Source organism: Rutidosis leptorrhynchoides, chromosome 9 (assembly GCF_046630445.1).
Source record: "Rutidosis leptorrhynchoides isolate AG116_Rl617_1_P2 chromosome 9, CSIRO_AGI_Rlap_v1, whole genome shotgun sequence".
Taxonomy (NCBI): domain Eukaryota; kingdom Viridiplantae; phylum Streptophyta; class Magnoliopsida; order Asterales; family Asteraceae; genus Rutidosis; species Rutidosis leptorrhynchoides.
This window is the reverse complement of record NC_092341.1, coordinates 10,960,603-10,975,892: the sequence shown is the minus strand read 5'-3', so window position 1 is coordinate 10,975,892 and position 15,290 is coordinate 10,960,603. Positions and strand designations below refer to the sequence as shown.

General features: G+C 36.0%; 1 protein-coding gene across 1 annotated transcript; it reads left to right on the top strand.

The window, feature by feature from the left end:
* Positions 1 to 257: 257 nt before the first annotated feature.
* Positions 258 to 1,190, top strand: LOC139867737 (uncharacterized). Its single transcript, XM_071856096.1, has 2 exons — positions 258 to 614; positions 720 to 1,190. Exons 1-2 carry the CDS (start codon positions 258 to 260, stop codon positions 1,188 to 1,190), a joined length of 828 nt encoding a protein of 275 aa, XP_071712197.1.
* The last annotated feature ends 14,100 nt before the right edge of the window (positions 1,191 to 15,290 follow it).

The window sequence follows — 15,290 nt, the reverse complement described above, 5'->3', positions numbered from 1 at the left end:
TAATTATCAATTTCATTTAATATATATAAACATGGAAAAGTTCGGGTCACTACACCTTATACCCGTTATACGAAAAATAGTACCAACATATGGTGCCATCCATTTAGAAGAATCACTCAACTCTCAAGAGCACAAAAGATCACAATCATAGGATAATACCTATTGAAGCAAACATTATACATACATGGCAAGCAGGACAACAGAGAAAAGCTGAAACATTAGAAGCTTGGAAGCAAGAGTTGATTGCTTTTCCTTCTATGTTTAATACTAATCCATCTGATGCTCCTGTGGTGATTGAGGCCCGTATAGCAAATTGTATCGTTGGAGGAATATATACTGATACTGGGGCAGGAGCAGATGTTATATATGAACATTGTTTTGTACAATTACCAGAAAGGGTAAAGGAGAAGATGAAAGGCACGCTTGTTCCTTTAGCAAGTTTTGCTAACGATCCATCATGGTCAGAAGGAAGTATACTTTTAGAAGTAGTGTTGGGGAAATCACCATTCAAAAGGACGGCTCATATCGAGTTTCTTGTGGTAAAAGCAAATTCACAATATAATGTTATTTTGGGGCGTTCAACTATGATGACATTTGAAGCTGTAACGTCAACGGTACACGGAATGATGAAGTTTCCTACGCCAGTCGGCATCGCAACGCTATACGTAGAGCGGAGAAGAGCAATAAAATGTGTGCAAATAAATTGAACCAAAGTTAAGCCAATCATTCACGAAAATGGGTCAATTTCACCAAACCCAGCATTCCCAGATCAAAAAATTATCACTGGGAGCACATTAACAAAGGAAACAAAGGACAAACTTTATAACATTTTAGCAGCCAATTTGGATGTATTTACATGGCAAGTTTCTGACATGACTGGCATACCACGTCACATTGCTGAGCATAAGCTTAATGTGAATCCTAACATTCCACCAGTGTGTCAAAAGAAAAGGGGCATGGCTCATGAACGGACAAAGTTCCTTAGAGAGGAAGTTAAAAATCTGGTGGAAGATGGAATATTACGAGAAGTTAAGTATCAAACATGGGTAGCAAATCCGGTAATGGTGAAGAAACCAGATAATATAGGGAGAATGTGTGTGGATTTCACAGATATAAATAAAGCTTGCCCAAAAGACAATTACCCTTTGCTAGAAATAGATTGGAAGGTGGAATCTTTAAGTGGATATTAGTTTAAATCTTTTTTGGATGCTTACAAGGGGTATCACCAAATCCCTATGGCAGTAAGGGACCAAAATAAAACAGCTTTTCACACGGCGGATGGAATTTTTTGCTATTTTGGATTAAAAATGCAGAAGTAACTTACTAGAATCTCATCGATATGGCATTTAGGGATCAAATAGGCATGAATGTGGAGGCATATGTTGATGTTATCGTTATTATGAGCCACACGGAGGAAAGCATGCTTAGGGATATTCTTGAGACTTTTCAGTCACTGCGCAAGATTAATATGAAATTAAATCCCAAAAAGTGTACTTTTGGTGTAGAAGAGGGTAAAATTTTAGGTCATATTGTTACTGAGAGAGGAATTAAGGCAAATTCAAAGAAAATTCAAGCGATTGAGGATATGGCTTCTCCAAAAACAAACAAGGAGGTAAAAAGCTTGAATGGAAGATTGGCAGCATTAACAAGGTTTTTATCCAGAGCAGCAGAATGCTCATTACCATTCATGAAGGTTTTAAAAGGTTGTTTGAACAAAAAGGATTTTGCATGGACGGAAGAAGCTGAGGCAGCTTTTCAAGATATTAAGCAGCTTTTAAAAGAGTTACCAACATTAACTGCACCTATAGTAGGAGAAATGCTAATCCTATATATGGCAGTGTCAGCATAAGCTATTACTTCAGTTTTAATCGCAGAACGGAATGGGGTGCAAATGCCAATATATTTCGTCAGCAAGTTTTTGCAACAAAGTGAAGTCAATTACCCACCCATTGAGAAATTAGTATATGCTCTAGTGCACACAGCTAGACGGCTAAGGCCGTATTTTCAAGGACATCCAATTCTTGTTTTAACAGATCAACCACTAAAGCAAATCCTGAAACACATAGAGTCATCAGGACGTTTAGCAAAATGGGCAATTGAGTTAAGAGATTATGAAATAAATTTCTCACCAAGACATGCAGTCAAAGGGCATATTTAAGCAGATTCCTTTTAGAGATGACTGAAAAAGTAGATCATTCACTAGGGGTTAAAAGCAATAGTTGCATGTGAGAGTTGCATACTAATGGAGCGTCAAGTGAAGAGGGAGTATGTAGCGACCCGACAAAATCGTCATTGACGGCGCCGTCTACTTAGGTCCTGTTACGTGGTCATAAGTCTTTAAAACAATGTTTGACCAAAAGTATGTCGCATTCATTTCAAAAGTAAAGATGTTTCAAGGTTTACAAAGTAGTTCGACAACGAGTTACGTTACAAAGTTTAAAGTACAAATGAAACATATGCGACACAATTTAAAAGTAGCCAAAAGACGCTCCACGTATGCATGTATACTCGACATCCAAGCAAGTATCAAAAGTAATGAGCGGAAGCATGTATCACAAAACGTTCAAGGACCTGAGAAAAACATAGAAATCTGTCAACGAAAACGTTGGTGAAATCGTAGGTTTAAGTAAGTAAGTACAAGTGAACCACAAGATTTGTAACATTGATATAATAGTAATACATTCCAAAAGTTAATATTCACGAGCACCCAATTATCAATGCTTAACATTCCTTCCATAGAACCCCATCATAATAGTGTTAGAACATACACTGTTTCTAGAAAATATATTCCATTCGTAAACGGTAGCAAACCGTCTGAATGAGGGTTTGTCAAACCCATATGGATCCATACAACATAAGTTCTCGCTTACACCCGAAAAGTGTAACTAATGATAATCGAATTGAGGATTTTGTTCTAAACTCGTATGTAGAATGTTTGTTTTCCTGTACTTGTGTTCACTTAGTAAAAAGAAACGTTTATGTTTTCTCATCTCAAATGTAAGTTCAAAAGAGTAAAAGTGGGACTATGATCTCACCTTGAGTGCACATATGTAAAAGTACTTCAACAAGTAAACGTGTGCAAGAATGAATGCTAGTCTTGACCTAAACAAATAGGTTTGTATCAATATCGGTAAACATGGTCGGTCAAAGTGTTCAATTAGTCCTATGGCTCGTTACGACTCGATTACTAAAGCATGTGAGTCAAATTGTCACGTTTCATGCAAGATACAAGTATAAAATCATGTTAGAATGATTGCACAAACATTTGGTTAAGTTTGATTAAAAGTCAACTTTGGTCGGGTCAAAGTCAATAAAAAATTCAACACGTTCGGGTCGGTTCCCGAACTATTTTTCTGAGGTTTTTAATCATATATGAGCATGTTAGAACAAGTTACATGTGAATCGAAGGTGCGTAGCATAGCAAACATTTTCTGTAAAATGGCAAATCAAGACAGCACAGAACAGGCAAATTGGACGGCGTCCAAAAGGCCTGGACGGCATCCAAGTTTGAAAGCCTGGACGACATCCAAAAGGCTGGACAGCGTCCAAACATCTGGGCAGAAAACATTTTGCTGAAAACACACAAGTGCACAAACCAAAACTCAAACAATCCTAATTTATGACCCGCAAACAATCAAGACAAGTATCTTATATTATCGGAAAGGTATTTTGACGAGGAAAACATCTAAACACATTTCGTCAATCACATTTACCTTTACAACAACCAAAATCACATTCAAAGCTCATCATTTAATGCATTCAAGTTCATAAATGCAAATCAATGATTCAACAACCAATTTACATGAATGATATGCCGTTTCGAAGGTAATCAAGCATACAATACAACCTAACACTTACTAATAACATCTCATGTCATTTAAAGCATCAAAAGTCCATTTCAAGTTCATCAAACCCTAACCCAAATTCACCAAAATCAATAATCAAGTTCATGAAGTTTTCTAAAGCAACCTACACATCAAATTGAAGCTAGTGATACTAGGAACACATTTAATACTTGCACTTTATCATAACAACAACATTAAATCATCCAAAACTCAAAATTAAGCACACACTTTTCATGTTGATGATAGTTACACTAAAATAATGAGATCGAGCATATAAATCATATATTCATGTTAGACTTGAGCCATAGACACTAATTAACAACTTTATAAGTTAAAAACATCAAGAACACAAAATCTAGTGATTTTAGAAAGTTACCCAAATGTAATGAAATCGGTATGGAATCGAAGAGGAAGTTGCAAGGATTTCAAAAATGTAATTTGTTTTGCAAAACACCCGCTAGCTCGGATTTGGATGATGATTCTTTGAAATTGGGTGTTGAGAGAAAATGGAAGAAGTAGTAAAATGAGAGAGATGATAATGAATGGATAAGAGGGGTTTGACCCTTTGACTTAGTCAAAGGTTTGATCCTTTGGCGAGTTTGGTCCCTCAACTTTCATTCGGGTGCGTGAATTACCTAAACGAGATAATTTAAAACGCGTGTCAACGGGAGATGTTATAAATTTATAACGGACTTTAAATAAGTAAACGGAAAAAGGCAGGATGTTACATTACCTACTCCTTAAAAGAAATTTCGTCCCGAAATTTAAGTAGGCGTTGTAGTCGTTGTTTCTTCCTCGGGATCTTGCGTTTCCGAGTTTGCGAATAGATGAGGATATTTCCTTTGCATTTGATCTTGTCTTTTCCAAGTAAACTCGGGTCCCCTTTTGGCGTTCTAACGGACTTTGACAATTGGAATTCGGCTTTGTTTTAACGTTTTGACAGAGGTGTCCACAATTTCAACCGGTTCCTCCACCAAATGAAGTTTGTCATCAATAGTAAGCTCCTCGAGAGGAATGACGATATCGGGTTTAGAAAGGCACTTTTTCAAGTTGGATACATGGAAAGTAGGATGAACGGAGCTCAATTGAGGCGGATGATCTAAACGATAAGCAACGGTTCCAACACGCTCCAAGATTTCGAAAGGACCAATATACCGCGGATTTAGCTTCCCGCGTTTCCCAAAATGAATTACACCTTTCCAAGGCGCGACTTTTAACATTATGCGGTCACCGACTTGAAATTCAAGGTCGTTACGTCGTTTGTCGATATAGCTCTTTTGACGACGTCGGGCCGTCCTAAGGCTATCTCGGATTTGAACGATCTTCTCGGTTGTTTCATGAATGAGTTCGGGTCCGGTGATTTGTGTGTCACCTACTTCAGCCCAACAAAGAGGTGAACGACATTTTCGGCCATATAAAGCTTCGAATGGTGCGGCGTTAATACTCACGTGATAACTATTGTTGTAGGAGAATTCGGCAAGAGGCAAGTGCTTATCCCAAGCTTTTCCAAAGTCGATAACGCAAGCTCGTAGCATGTCTTCCAAGGTTTGAATTATGCGTTCACTTTTTCCGTCGGTTTGTGGATGGTATGCGGTGGTCATGTCTAAACGCGTTCCCAATGCTTCTAGTAAAGTACGCCAAAATCTAGAAACAAATCGGCCATCTTGGTCAGAGATAATCGATAAGGGTACACCGTGTCAGGCTGCAATTTCTTTAATGTAAAGTGGTGCGAGTTTCTCCATGTTGTCGGTTTCCTTCATGGCTAGGAAGTGCGCGGATTTGGTGAGACGGTCAACAATAACCCAAATAGTATCATAACCGCCAACCGTCTTTGGTAGTTTGGTGATAAAATCCATTGTTATCCTTTCCTACTTCCATTGCGGGATTTCGGGTTGTTGAAGTAGTCCGGACGGTCTTTGATGTTCGGCTTTGACTTTGAACCAAGTTAGGCATTTTCCAACATAAGTAGCAACGTCCCTTTTAATGTTCGGCCACCAATATTGTTCTTTGAGGTCGTGATACATCTTATTGGCACCGGGGTGAATCGAATATCTTGACTTATGGGCTTCGTCTAAAATAAGGCTTCGCAAGTCCCCATAACTAGGCACCCAAATTCTTCTGGCGAAATATCGGAGTCCGATTTCTTTAACTTCGAATTGAGAGGTGAGGACGTTCAAGTGTTCGAGGGAGATGTTTTCATCCTTAAGAGCCTCGTCTTGGGCTACACGAATTTGACTATTGAGGTTGGTGTGAATGGTAATGTTTAAAGCTCGGACACAAAGAGGCACCGCCCTTTATTTTCGACTTAAGGCATCGGCTACTACATTTTCCTTTCCCGGATGGTAACGAAGCTCACAATCGTAATCATTCAAAGTTTCAATCCACCGTCGTTGTCTCATGTTTAGTTGCTTTTGATCGAAGATGTGTTGAAGGCTTTTGTGATCGGTGAAGATGATACTTTTGGTTCCATAAAGATAGTGTCTCCACATCTTAAGTGCGAAGACAACGGCTCCAAGTTCGAGATCATGTGTTGTATAGTTCTGTTCATGAATTTTGAGTTGTCGGGAGGCATAAGCAATGACTTTCTTTCGTTGCATCAATACGCACCCAAAACCATGTTTTGAGGCATCGCAATATACAACAAAATCATCATTGCCTTCGGGAAGTGACAAGATAGGAGCAGTGGTTAGCTTTGTCTTCAAGATTTGAAATACGAATTCTTATTCGGTCGCCCAAATGAATTTCTTTCCCTTGTGAGTTAACGCGGTTAGAGGACAAGCAACCAAAGAGAAATCCTTGATGAATCTACGATAGTATCCGGCGAGACCCAAAAATTGACGAATGTGAGTAGGAGTAGTAGGAGTCTCCCATTTACTAATGGCTTCAATTTTCGATGGATCGACTTTAATACCTTGATCACTTACAACATGACCAAGAAATTGAACTTCCTTCAACCAAAATTCACACTTGGAGAATTTGGCATAGAGTCGTTCTTGTCTCAAAAGTTCAAGCACAAGTCAGAGATGTTGTTCGTGTTCTTCTTCGCTTTTAGAATAGACCAAGATGTCATCGATGAACACAATAACGAATTTATCGAGATACAGTTTGCACACGCGGTTCATAAGATTCATGAACACCGCCGGTGCGTTAGTGAGACCAAATGGCATGACAAGGAATTCATAACTACCATAACGAGTCTGAAAAGCGGTTTTGGAGACATCTTCCCCCTTAACCCTTAATTGATAATAACCCGAGCGGAGATCAATTTTTGAATATACACGAGATCCTTGTAGTTGATCAAAGAGGTCATCGATGCGAGCAAGAGGATATCAATTCTTAACCGTCAATTTATTTAGTTCACGATAATCAATGCACATTCGTAGGGATCCGTCTTTCTTCTTAACAAACAAAATCGGAGCGCCCCATGGTGAATGGCTAGGTTGGATAAAACCACGGTCAAGTAGTTCTTGGATTTGACTTTGCAATTCTTTCATTTCGGAAGGGTCAAGTCTATATGGTGCACGCGCTACGGGTGCGGCTCCCGGAATAAGATCGATTTGGAATTCTACCGATCGATGAGGTGGAAGACCCGACAATTCATCGGGAAATACATCGGAAAAGTCACTAACAATTGGCACATCATCGATATGCTTCTCATCAGACTCGACTTTCTTAACATGGGCAAGGATTGCAAAACAACCCTTACGGAGTAGTTTTCTAACTTTAAGGCACGAAACGAGGTTGAGTCTGGAGCAACTCTCATCGCCATAAATGATCAAAGGTTCACCATTCTCGATAGGAATTTGGATTGCGTTAAGATCACAAAGGATGTCTGATTTCGTTTTGGCTAACCAATTCATACCGATTATTACATCAAAGCTCCCTAGTTCCATATGTATTAAGTCAATTTCAAACTCATTATCCAAAATGTTTAACGTACACCCCCGGTAATATGTGTCGGCACTCAATAATTTCCCATTGGCCACTTCAATGGTATAAGTGGTATCTAGTGGAAGTGGTGGAGTGCTAAAAGAATGAGTCAAAGTCTTGGATACAAAACTCTGATCGGCACCCGAATCGAATAAACAAGTAACATAAGTGTTGTTGAGAAGAAACGTACCAGTGACTAATTCATTGTCATCTCGGGCTTCCTCGGTGTTGATGTTGAAAGCTCGGCCGCGCGTATTAGGGTTATCTTTCTTCTTCGGGCATGCATTTCTGATGTTTAAAGCTAAGGGGTATAAAATACTATTAATTTTAGCAGGAAATACTATTAAATACGATACAATTTTACACAAGATATTTATTTATTTAGAGAATGGATATACTTAAACCTTGCTACAACACTTATAGGCAGTGTACCTAATCGTACAGTAGTGTAGTTTTTAGTAAGTCCGGTTCGTTCCACGGGGAAAATCTTTAAACAAAGCTTAACGCTATATTAGTTTACTTTTATAAAAATACAAATATATATATAAGTAATATTATTATTATAAAGAGGGATTTTTACCGTTTAATGACCGGTTTGTCGATTTTAAAACTTTAGTCGCAGTTAAAACCAAATGTAAAATAATAAATACAAGACTTAATTTAAAGCGTAAAGTAAATAACGATAATGAAATTGCGAATAATAAAAGTGCGATAAAATAAACTTGCGATAATTAAAAAGTACGATAATTAAAAGTGCAATTAAATACAATAACAATAAAAATGCGATAATTAGAAGTGCAATTAAATATAAAATAAAGGAAATTAAATATGAAATAAAAGAATTATGCTTATTTAAACTTCCGTAACCATGATGTTTGACGTGTTGATTTTTAATTTTATGCCCATGGGTTAATTGTCCTTTGTCCTGGATTATTTAATATGTCCGTCTGGTTTTTGTCCATAATAGTCCATCAGTCATAAATATAAAGTGCGAGTGTCCTCGTCAAATTATCCTTATACCCGAAGTTAAATATTCCAACTAATTGGGGACTTAAACTGTAACACGATTTTAATACTTTGTTTAATAATTACACCAGGATGTCGACTGAGTGTAACCCAAGGTTTTAATATTTTGTTATCAATTATACCAAGTGTCCTTGTACATAATTTCACCCCTGTTTTAATTATTCTAGTGGCTATTAATCCATTCCCGTGTCCGGTTAAATGAACGATTTTTCGTACATATAAATACCCCGCCCATCGTGTCCGATCGAGTGTATATGGTAATTTATAGGGACGCCCAATTGTAAATCTTTATATTAACATTAACAAACTATCATTTAGTTAAACAAATATAAAGCCCATTAATAGCCCATAGTCTAATTTCCACAAGTGTCGTTCTTTTGTCCAAACCCCAATTATGGTACAAAGCCCAATTACCCAATTTTAGTAATTAGCCCAACATCATGATTACTTCGGATTAAATAAGCATAATAATAACTTAGCTACGAGACATTAAATTAAAAAGGTTGAACATAACTTACAATGATTAAAAATAGCGTAGCGTTACACGGACAGAATTTCGACTTACACCCTTACAACATTTGCTAACATACCCTTATTATTAGGATTTAAAATTAAAATTAAAATTAAAATATAAATTATATATATATATTTACGTATATATTGAGAGAGAGATAGATTATGGATTATGAAAATGATCAGAATTCGTTTGCTTTTATAGGAATTTTCGTCCAGGTAATCTCCGCGACTCGCGGTACATTTGGCCTTCGAACTCCGCAAGTGCGGAGTTTGTTTTTACAGCTCATTCATCCTTGGCTCTTTGTTTGCCGACGATTTTAAATATTAATATAATATATATATAATTTTTAAGAATTATTTATATATTATATTATATTATATTCATGTACATAGTTGACTTGTAATTTTTAGTCCGTTGCGTCGAGCGTTGAGAGTTGACTCTGGTCCCGGTTCCGGATTTTCGAACGTCCTTGCGTACAATTTAATATCTTGTACTTTGCGTTTTGAATCTTGTACTCTTGTAATTTCGAGACGTTTCTTATCAATAATTGGAACCTCTTTGATTGTCTTTTGTACTTTTGAGCTTTTTGGTCGTTTGCGTCTTCAATTCGTCGAATCTGTCTTTTGTCTTCACCTTTTATTATTTAAACGAATATCACTTTTAAATAGAACAATTGCAACTAAAATCTTGTCTTTCTTGAGGAATAATGCTATGAAATATATGTTCGTTTTTAGCATTATCAAATATTCCCACACTTGAGCGTTGCTTGTCCTCAAGCAATATCGTCTTGAAATACTAGAATCACTTCTTTATTCTTCACACTTTATACATCAGTGATTTCTATACGGCGGTATAAACAATGGTAGTAACGATATGGTTTACAGTCCCACATGACTATAAAAATTTAGATCCATTAAGGAAATTGGATCTTTATGAAAACATTTGATCTTTTGAAAATTAAATCTAGTTTTTACCCTAGATAAGTTTTCCGGAATAACCCTTCACCGGTGTTTGCAAAATATTTTTGTGGGTTTGGTGGGTTTCAGATTTGAAAATTTTAGCTCAAAACTTATGGTTTTGTGTCACCCACTTGCTAACCTTGTATTTAGAAAGCAACACGTCCAGTTTACTTGTCCCGTATATTACCTTTCGGTAAACTACCGTCCGGTTGTAAAGGAAAGCGTTGAACAAGCAACTGTTAAGGCAATGTCCCCTGACATGCTTTTAATTATGGTCTATAACGTGTCAGACGCAATTACTATCCTTGGTAGGAGCAATAGTAAAGCTCACCCTTATAATTTGTAGGTTTGGCACAAGGTCCTGTCTTTGACTACTATGCAACCACCGTTCTTACGGTTGACACCCGATTTGGTTCAGGTGACCTAATGAATTCCAGGTGAATTCCTAGGATTTTACGTTCAATGGTAATGAACGTATTGAAAATGGGTTTTTAGAAAACAAATCGGTTTGTAATTTTGATCAAAATATTTTCTCGTTCAGGCTCGAGTTTAGATATCATTGAATTCCATGAGTTTGTAATTCTCAATCTTTAAGGTCAATCTCAAGGATTGAGTAATATCAAGCTTAAAAGCTGATTTTTGATCTTTTAAGGAGATTATCCTTTCTGGGGATCTGATTCATTAGTCTTATCCAGCTAATTTGCATGGTGCCCCCCCATTGTACGAGATAAATCCTTCTCATGGTTAGGATAAATCTGACCACTTGGCGACCCTGTTTAATGCTGAGGTCCGTGGATTTCCTGCTGATTTTAGTGATGACTTTTCTAGATTTTTCGTCAACCTACAGCTGGTCTAGACGACAACTTCTTGACCTAAATCAAGAAGCGCGTGTCTTTTTCGGAAGACTTTACTTCCTTTTAATGATGGAATTGATTCATCGTGTAGATCCATCTTTCTTACAGTAAATCAGGTAAAAAAAAATTTTTAGTTTAGTCCAAAGCAAAAGTATTTAAACTTCAGTTATTTGTACAAAAATATGTGACATATGTTTTGAATAACTTGGTAAATTTTCCCACACTTGGCTTTTATTTTCCTTTTTATTGTCCTCTATTCCATTTTAAATGAATTTTAACATTTTTGTTTGTTTCTCAATTTATGTCCTTTCCGAGGTAACAATAATTTCGGTGTTAAAACCTAGTTTTATCGTTCATAAATATGTATAAACATGATTTTGAGTTCATTTAATTGAAAATTTTGAAAAAATTTACAAGAATTGGGTAGTCAGTATATAAGACTAGGGCTGTTCTTTATTATCAGAGAGCACTAGATTCTAATACAACTACTACTTTACTAGTATTTTTAATTGTAACCAAGTGTATAAAGTAAAAATTTTAAAATCCGAAAGAATTTAACCCCTTCCCACACTTAAGATCTTGCAATGCCCTCATTTGCAAGAAATCAGTAACAATTTAAATTATTGAGGGTGATTTGTGTGAAAATGATTAAATTTTATCAAAGTTTCCAAACATATTTGTGTTTGCTTGCTGAATGATAAATGGTGCATATCATTTGTTCATTCCGTCTTGTTGTTATTTCACATATATTTTGCATCTTGTCGTCAAAATTAGTTGCTTTTGCTGAACTTAATTCCAGTCTTTGAAAATGCGTTGCTTTACCCTGTTGTGTACATAAGATAAACTGCAAACATATATACATATTTTTAAAGTTTGGTATATTACCCCACATTCAAAAATTATTAAAATCTAAGAATAAAAGTTAGAAAATTATAAAAACTATTACAATATTAACATAAGTATTAAACGTATCAACATTACAAATAACAAAATAAAAAAAAAACTAAGTAGACTAGGGATGATACTGATACCAGTAGGGGTTCCATGCATAACCATTGGTGCTATAAAATGCTTCGGCTGGGTTATACGTAGGATACGGTGGTTGAATCTCTATAGACCAGGGAGGGAATATGGGCTTTGTAGTAGGAATATAGTTTCTACCTATATGTTGGCAATAAGCTATGATTTGGTTTTGATGAACTTGCCAATCTTCAAATGCTCTATGTCTAGCATTTTCGTACTCCTGTGAAACTATAAACCTTTGCATTTCTTGCATTTCATTTCCCCCTCCTACATTACCTTGATGTTGGTTTCTCTCAACCTGTAGATGTCTACCATGGTATTGTACTGCGGCGTTATTTCGCCTCTTCAAAACTTTCGCACCATGGTATACATTTAAACCTATTGTATCGCGGGGTTCTGGTTCTTCGACTAATAATCCCCCCCGACTTATATCCACACCGAGATATTCAGCAATCAAAGTAATAAATATACCACATCCTATTATGCTATGCGGTCTCATCCCCCTAACCATAGCTGATAAATAATAACCCACACAATAAGGTATACTTACAGCGCTTTGTGGGTCTCGAATACACATATGGTAAAACAAATCCTGTTCATTTACCTTTTCCTTGTTCTTACCTCTTTGTGTAATCGAATTAGCTAAAAACCTATGAATTACTCTTAATTCAGCTCTATCTATATCCAAATAAGAGTAATTTCCCCCTTTGAATCGGTGATGGCTTGTCATTTGACTCCATACACCAAGTGTATCAAAATTTTCATCTATCTTTCTACCATTTAGTATCAACCCTCTACAATCGGCAGATGCTAACTCCTCAGGCGTATATATACGTAAAGCCTGAGCCATGTCTAGTAAAGACATGTGGCGCATCGAACCTCCTAACAAAAATCTAATAAAAGATCGATCGGTTAAACCAGCTACCCGATCATTTAATTCTATACTACACAACAATTCTTCACACCATACTTTATATACAGGTCTACGCATGGTGAATAAACGTACCCAGTCGTTAAAAGTAGAATTACCATACCTCTGTGCAAGTAATTCCCTAATTGGCCCGGCCAATTCTACAGCTTCTAATGGTCCCCATTCTATGACCCTAGGTACCTCAACAACTTTAGAATGAAGAGTATGCAAACCCCTTTGGTATTTTGGATAATCTATCCAAAGTCTGTCAAATCTCAGGTTCGGGTGCAAATCTTCCAAGTGCATATCAGAAAATGTCATGACTGGATGAGGTATATCTTGTTTGTAGTAGTTATCCACCTCCTGTTGTTCTGCATTCTCAGCAGGAGCATTGCGAGCTTGGGATGAAGATTCACCCATTTCAGTCGTTTTTCTTGAGTAATTCCTTGATAGCATCCTTCTCAACATGATTTTAGTAAAAGATTTGATGATTAACGGTCAAAAATTGTGAATTTGGGGGTGTTTTTTCGGGGTTTTTCGGCTGTGTTTCGCAGTATTTGTGGTATGGGGGTGTTCAACTGATCAGTTTTTGCGTTTTTATTTTTTTCCGAGTTTTGGTCTCTCCGCGAGTCGCGGGGTTTTTACCCTTCAAACTCCGCGAGTCGCGGAGTTTGTATTTTTTTTTATATATATCTTATACTAATTAAAACAATTAAGTAATTAATTTTAAAATTTTGTTTCCCTTGTTATTTAGGACGAGGTCGTTTCGGATCGATGTCCTAGTCCGTCCTTCGACAAAATTTTAAAATTTTTCTTTTTCAAGCGATTGTTTTAAAAGCTTAGATTTTTTTAGTTTTTTTTTTATGTTTTTGGCATACTTTAATTCAATAAGATTAAAAATAATGATAATAAAAGTTCTCGTTCCTCCCTCGGGTAAAGCAATTTCGGTTCAACGACCTAGTCTTCAACTTAAGACGAATTTTAAAAATCATATTTTTAACTTAATGAGATAAAGTAAATTTTTATTTTTAAATTCACGCCAAACTTAATTTAAAAATTCATATTATAAATTCACACCAAACTTATATTATATTTTTCAAATATTTACAATTTTAAATATATTGATTTTACAAAGTTTACAATATTAATTTAAGATTTATATATTAATTTTAAAAACATGGTAAAAATAAAATTAAAAATCTTTTTGGCTTTTATCCCATTTTAATCAATCAAATATTATCAAAAATATGCGCCCCTCTTTTCGGTAAAGTAATTTCGGTTCCAAGACCTAATTTAACTCATGACGGATTTTTGAAATATTTTGGGTTTGATTTGATTAAAGATATTTATACCTTAAGAATAAACGTTAAATTTCGCAGTGATGTAATAAATTTTTGAATGATATCAATAATTTCGGTCGCCAAACCTAATTTTATTCAATACCAATTTAATACTTTATAGCGAACAAATTAGCGTTTATTATCAAAAGGTTAAAAAAAAAAATAAAAAAAAATAAAAACTGTACAAACATACCTGTGAAATAGATTTCTTAGTTATATGATCTATCCCATTCATAAGATAGTCGGTTTAATTGGTTTTCCATGGCTACATAGGCGTAACCTCGAGCATTCAGTGTTTTTTCTTCTAAACATATGAACGGTCCGTCTCTGCATAAAGTAACAAATTCGGTGTTTGAATAGGTTTGATTATTTGAACATTTACCTCCATGTGACCGTTTTCCGCATTTGTGACATCTTTCTAGGTGTCGTGCTCTTCTTTTCGCTGCGGATTTTGATTTTCCTTTACCAAATTGTAACTTATTATCTTCGCATCTGGATTCTTTTCTAACTCCGTCCAATCTTTCTCTGATTACTGATACTATTTCACTAGGAAGTGTGTCATTATTACGTTTAGTGATCAAAGTGTGTAGCATTAGACCATGGTTTAGTTCACAGGCAGTCTTCATTTCCTAAAAAAAATAAAAATTCAGAATGGGGGGAGAAGACTAGTTCTTTAGGGTCTGCTAGGGAAAGACCGTTCGGGTTCCATTTTCGAGAACTACACGAAAACAGACAATCTAACTCTAACAGAAATACATAAACCCCCTATACTTACTTAGCTGTGGTATCGAAATTGTGATTAACTTCATTGTCTTCTTCCATCGGACCATGTATGTAATGTTTAACTCTGTGACCATTAACTTTAAATTCAATCCCATTTGAATTT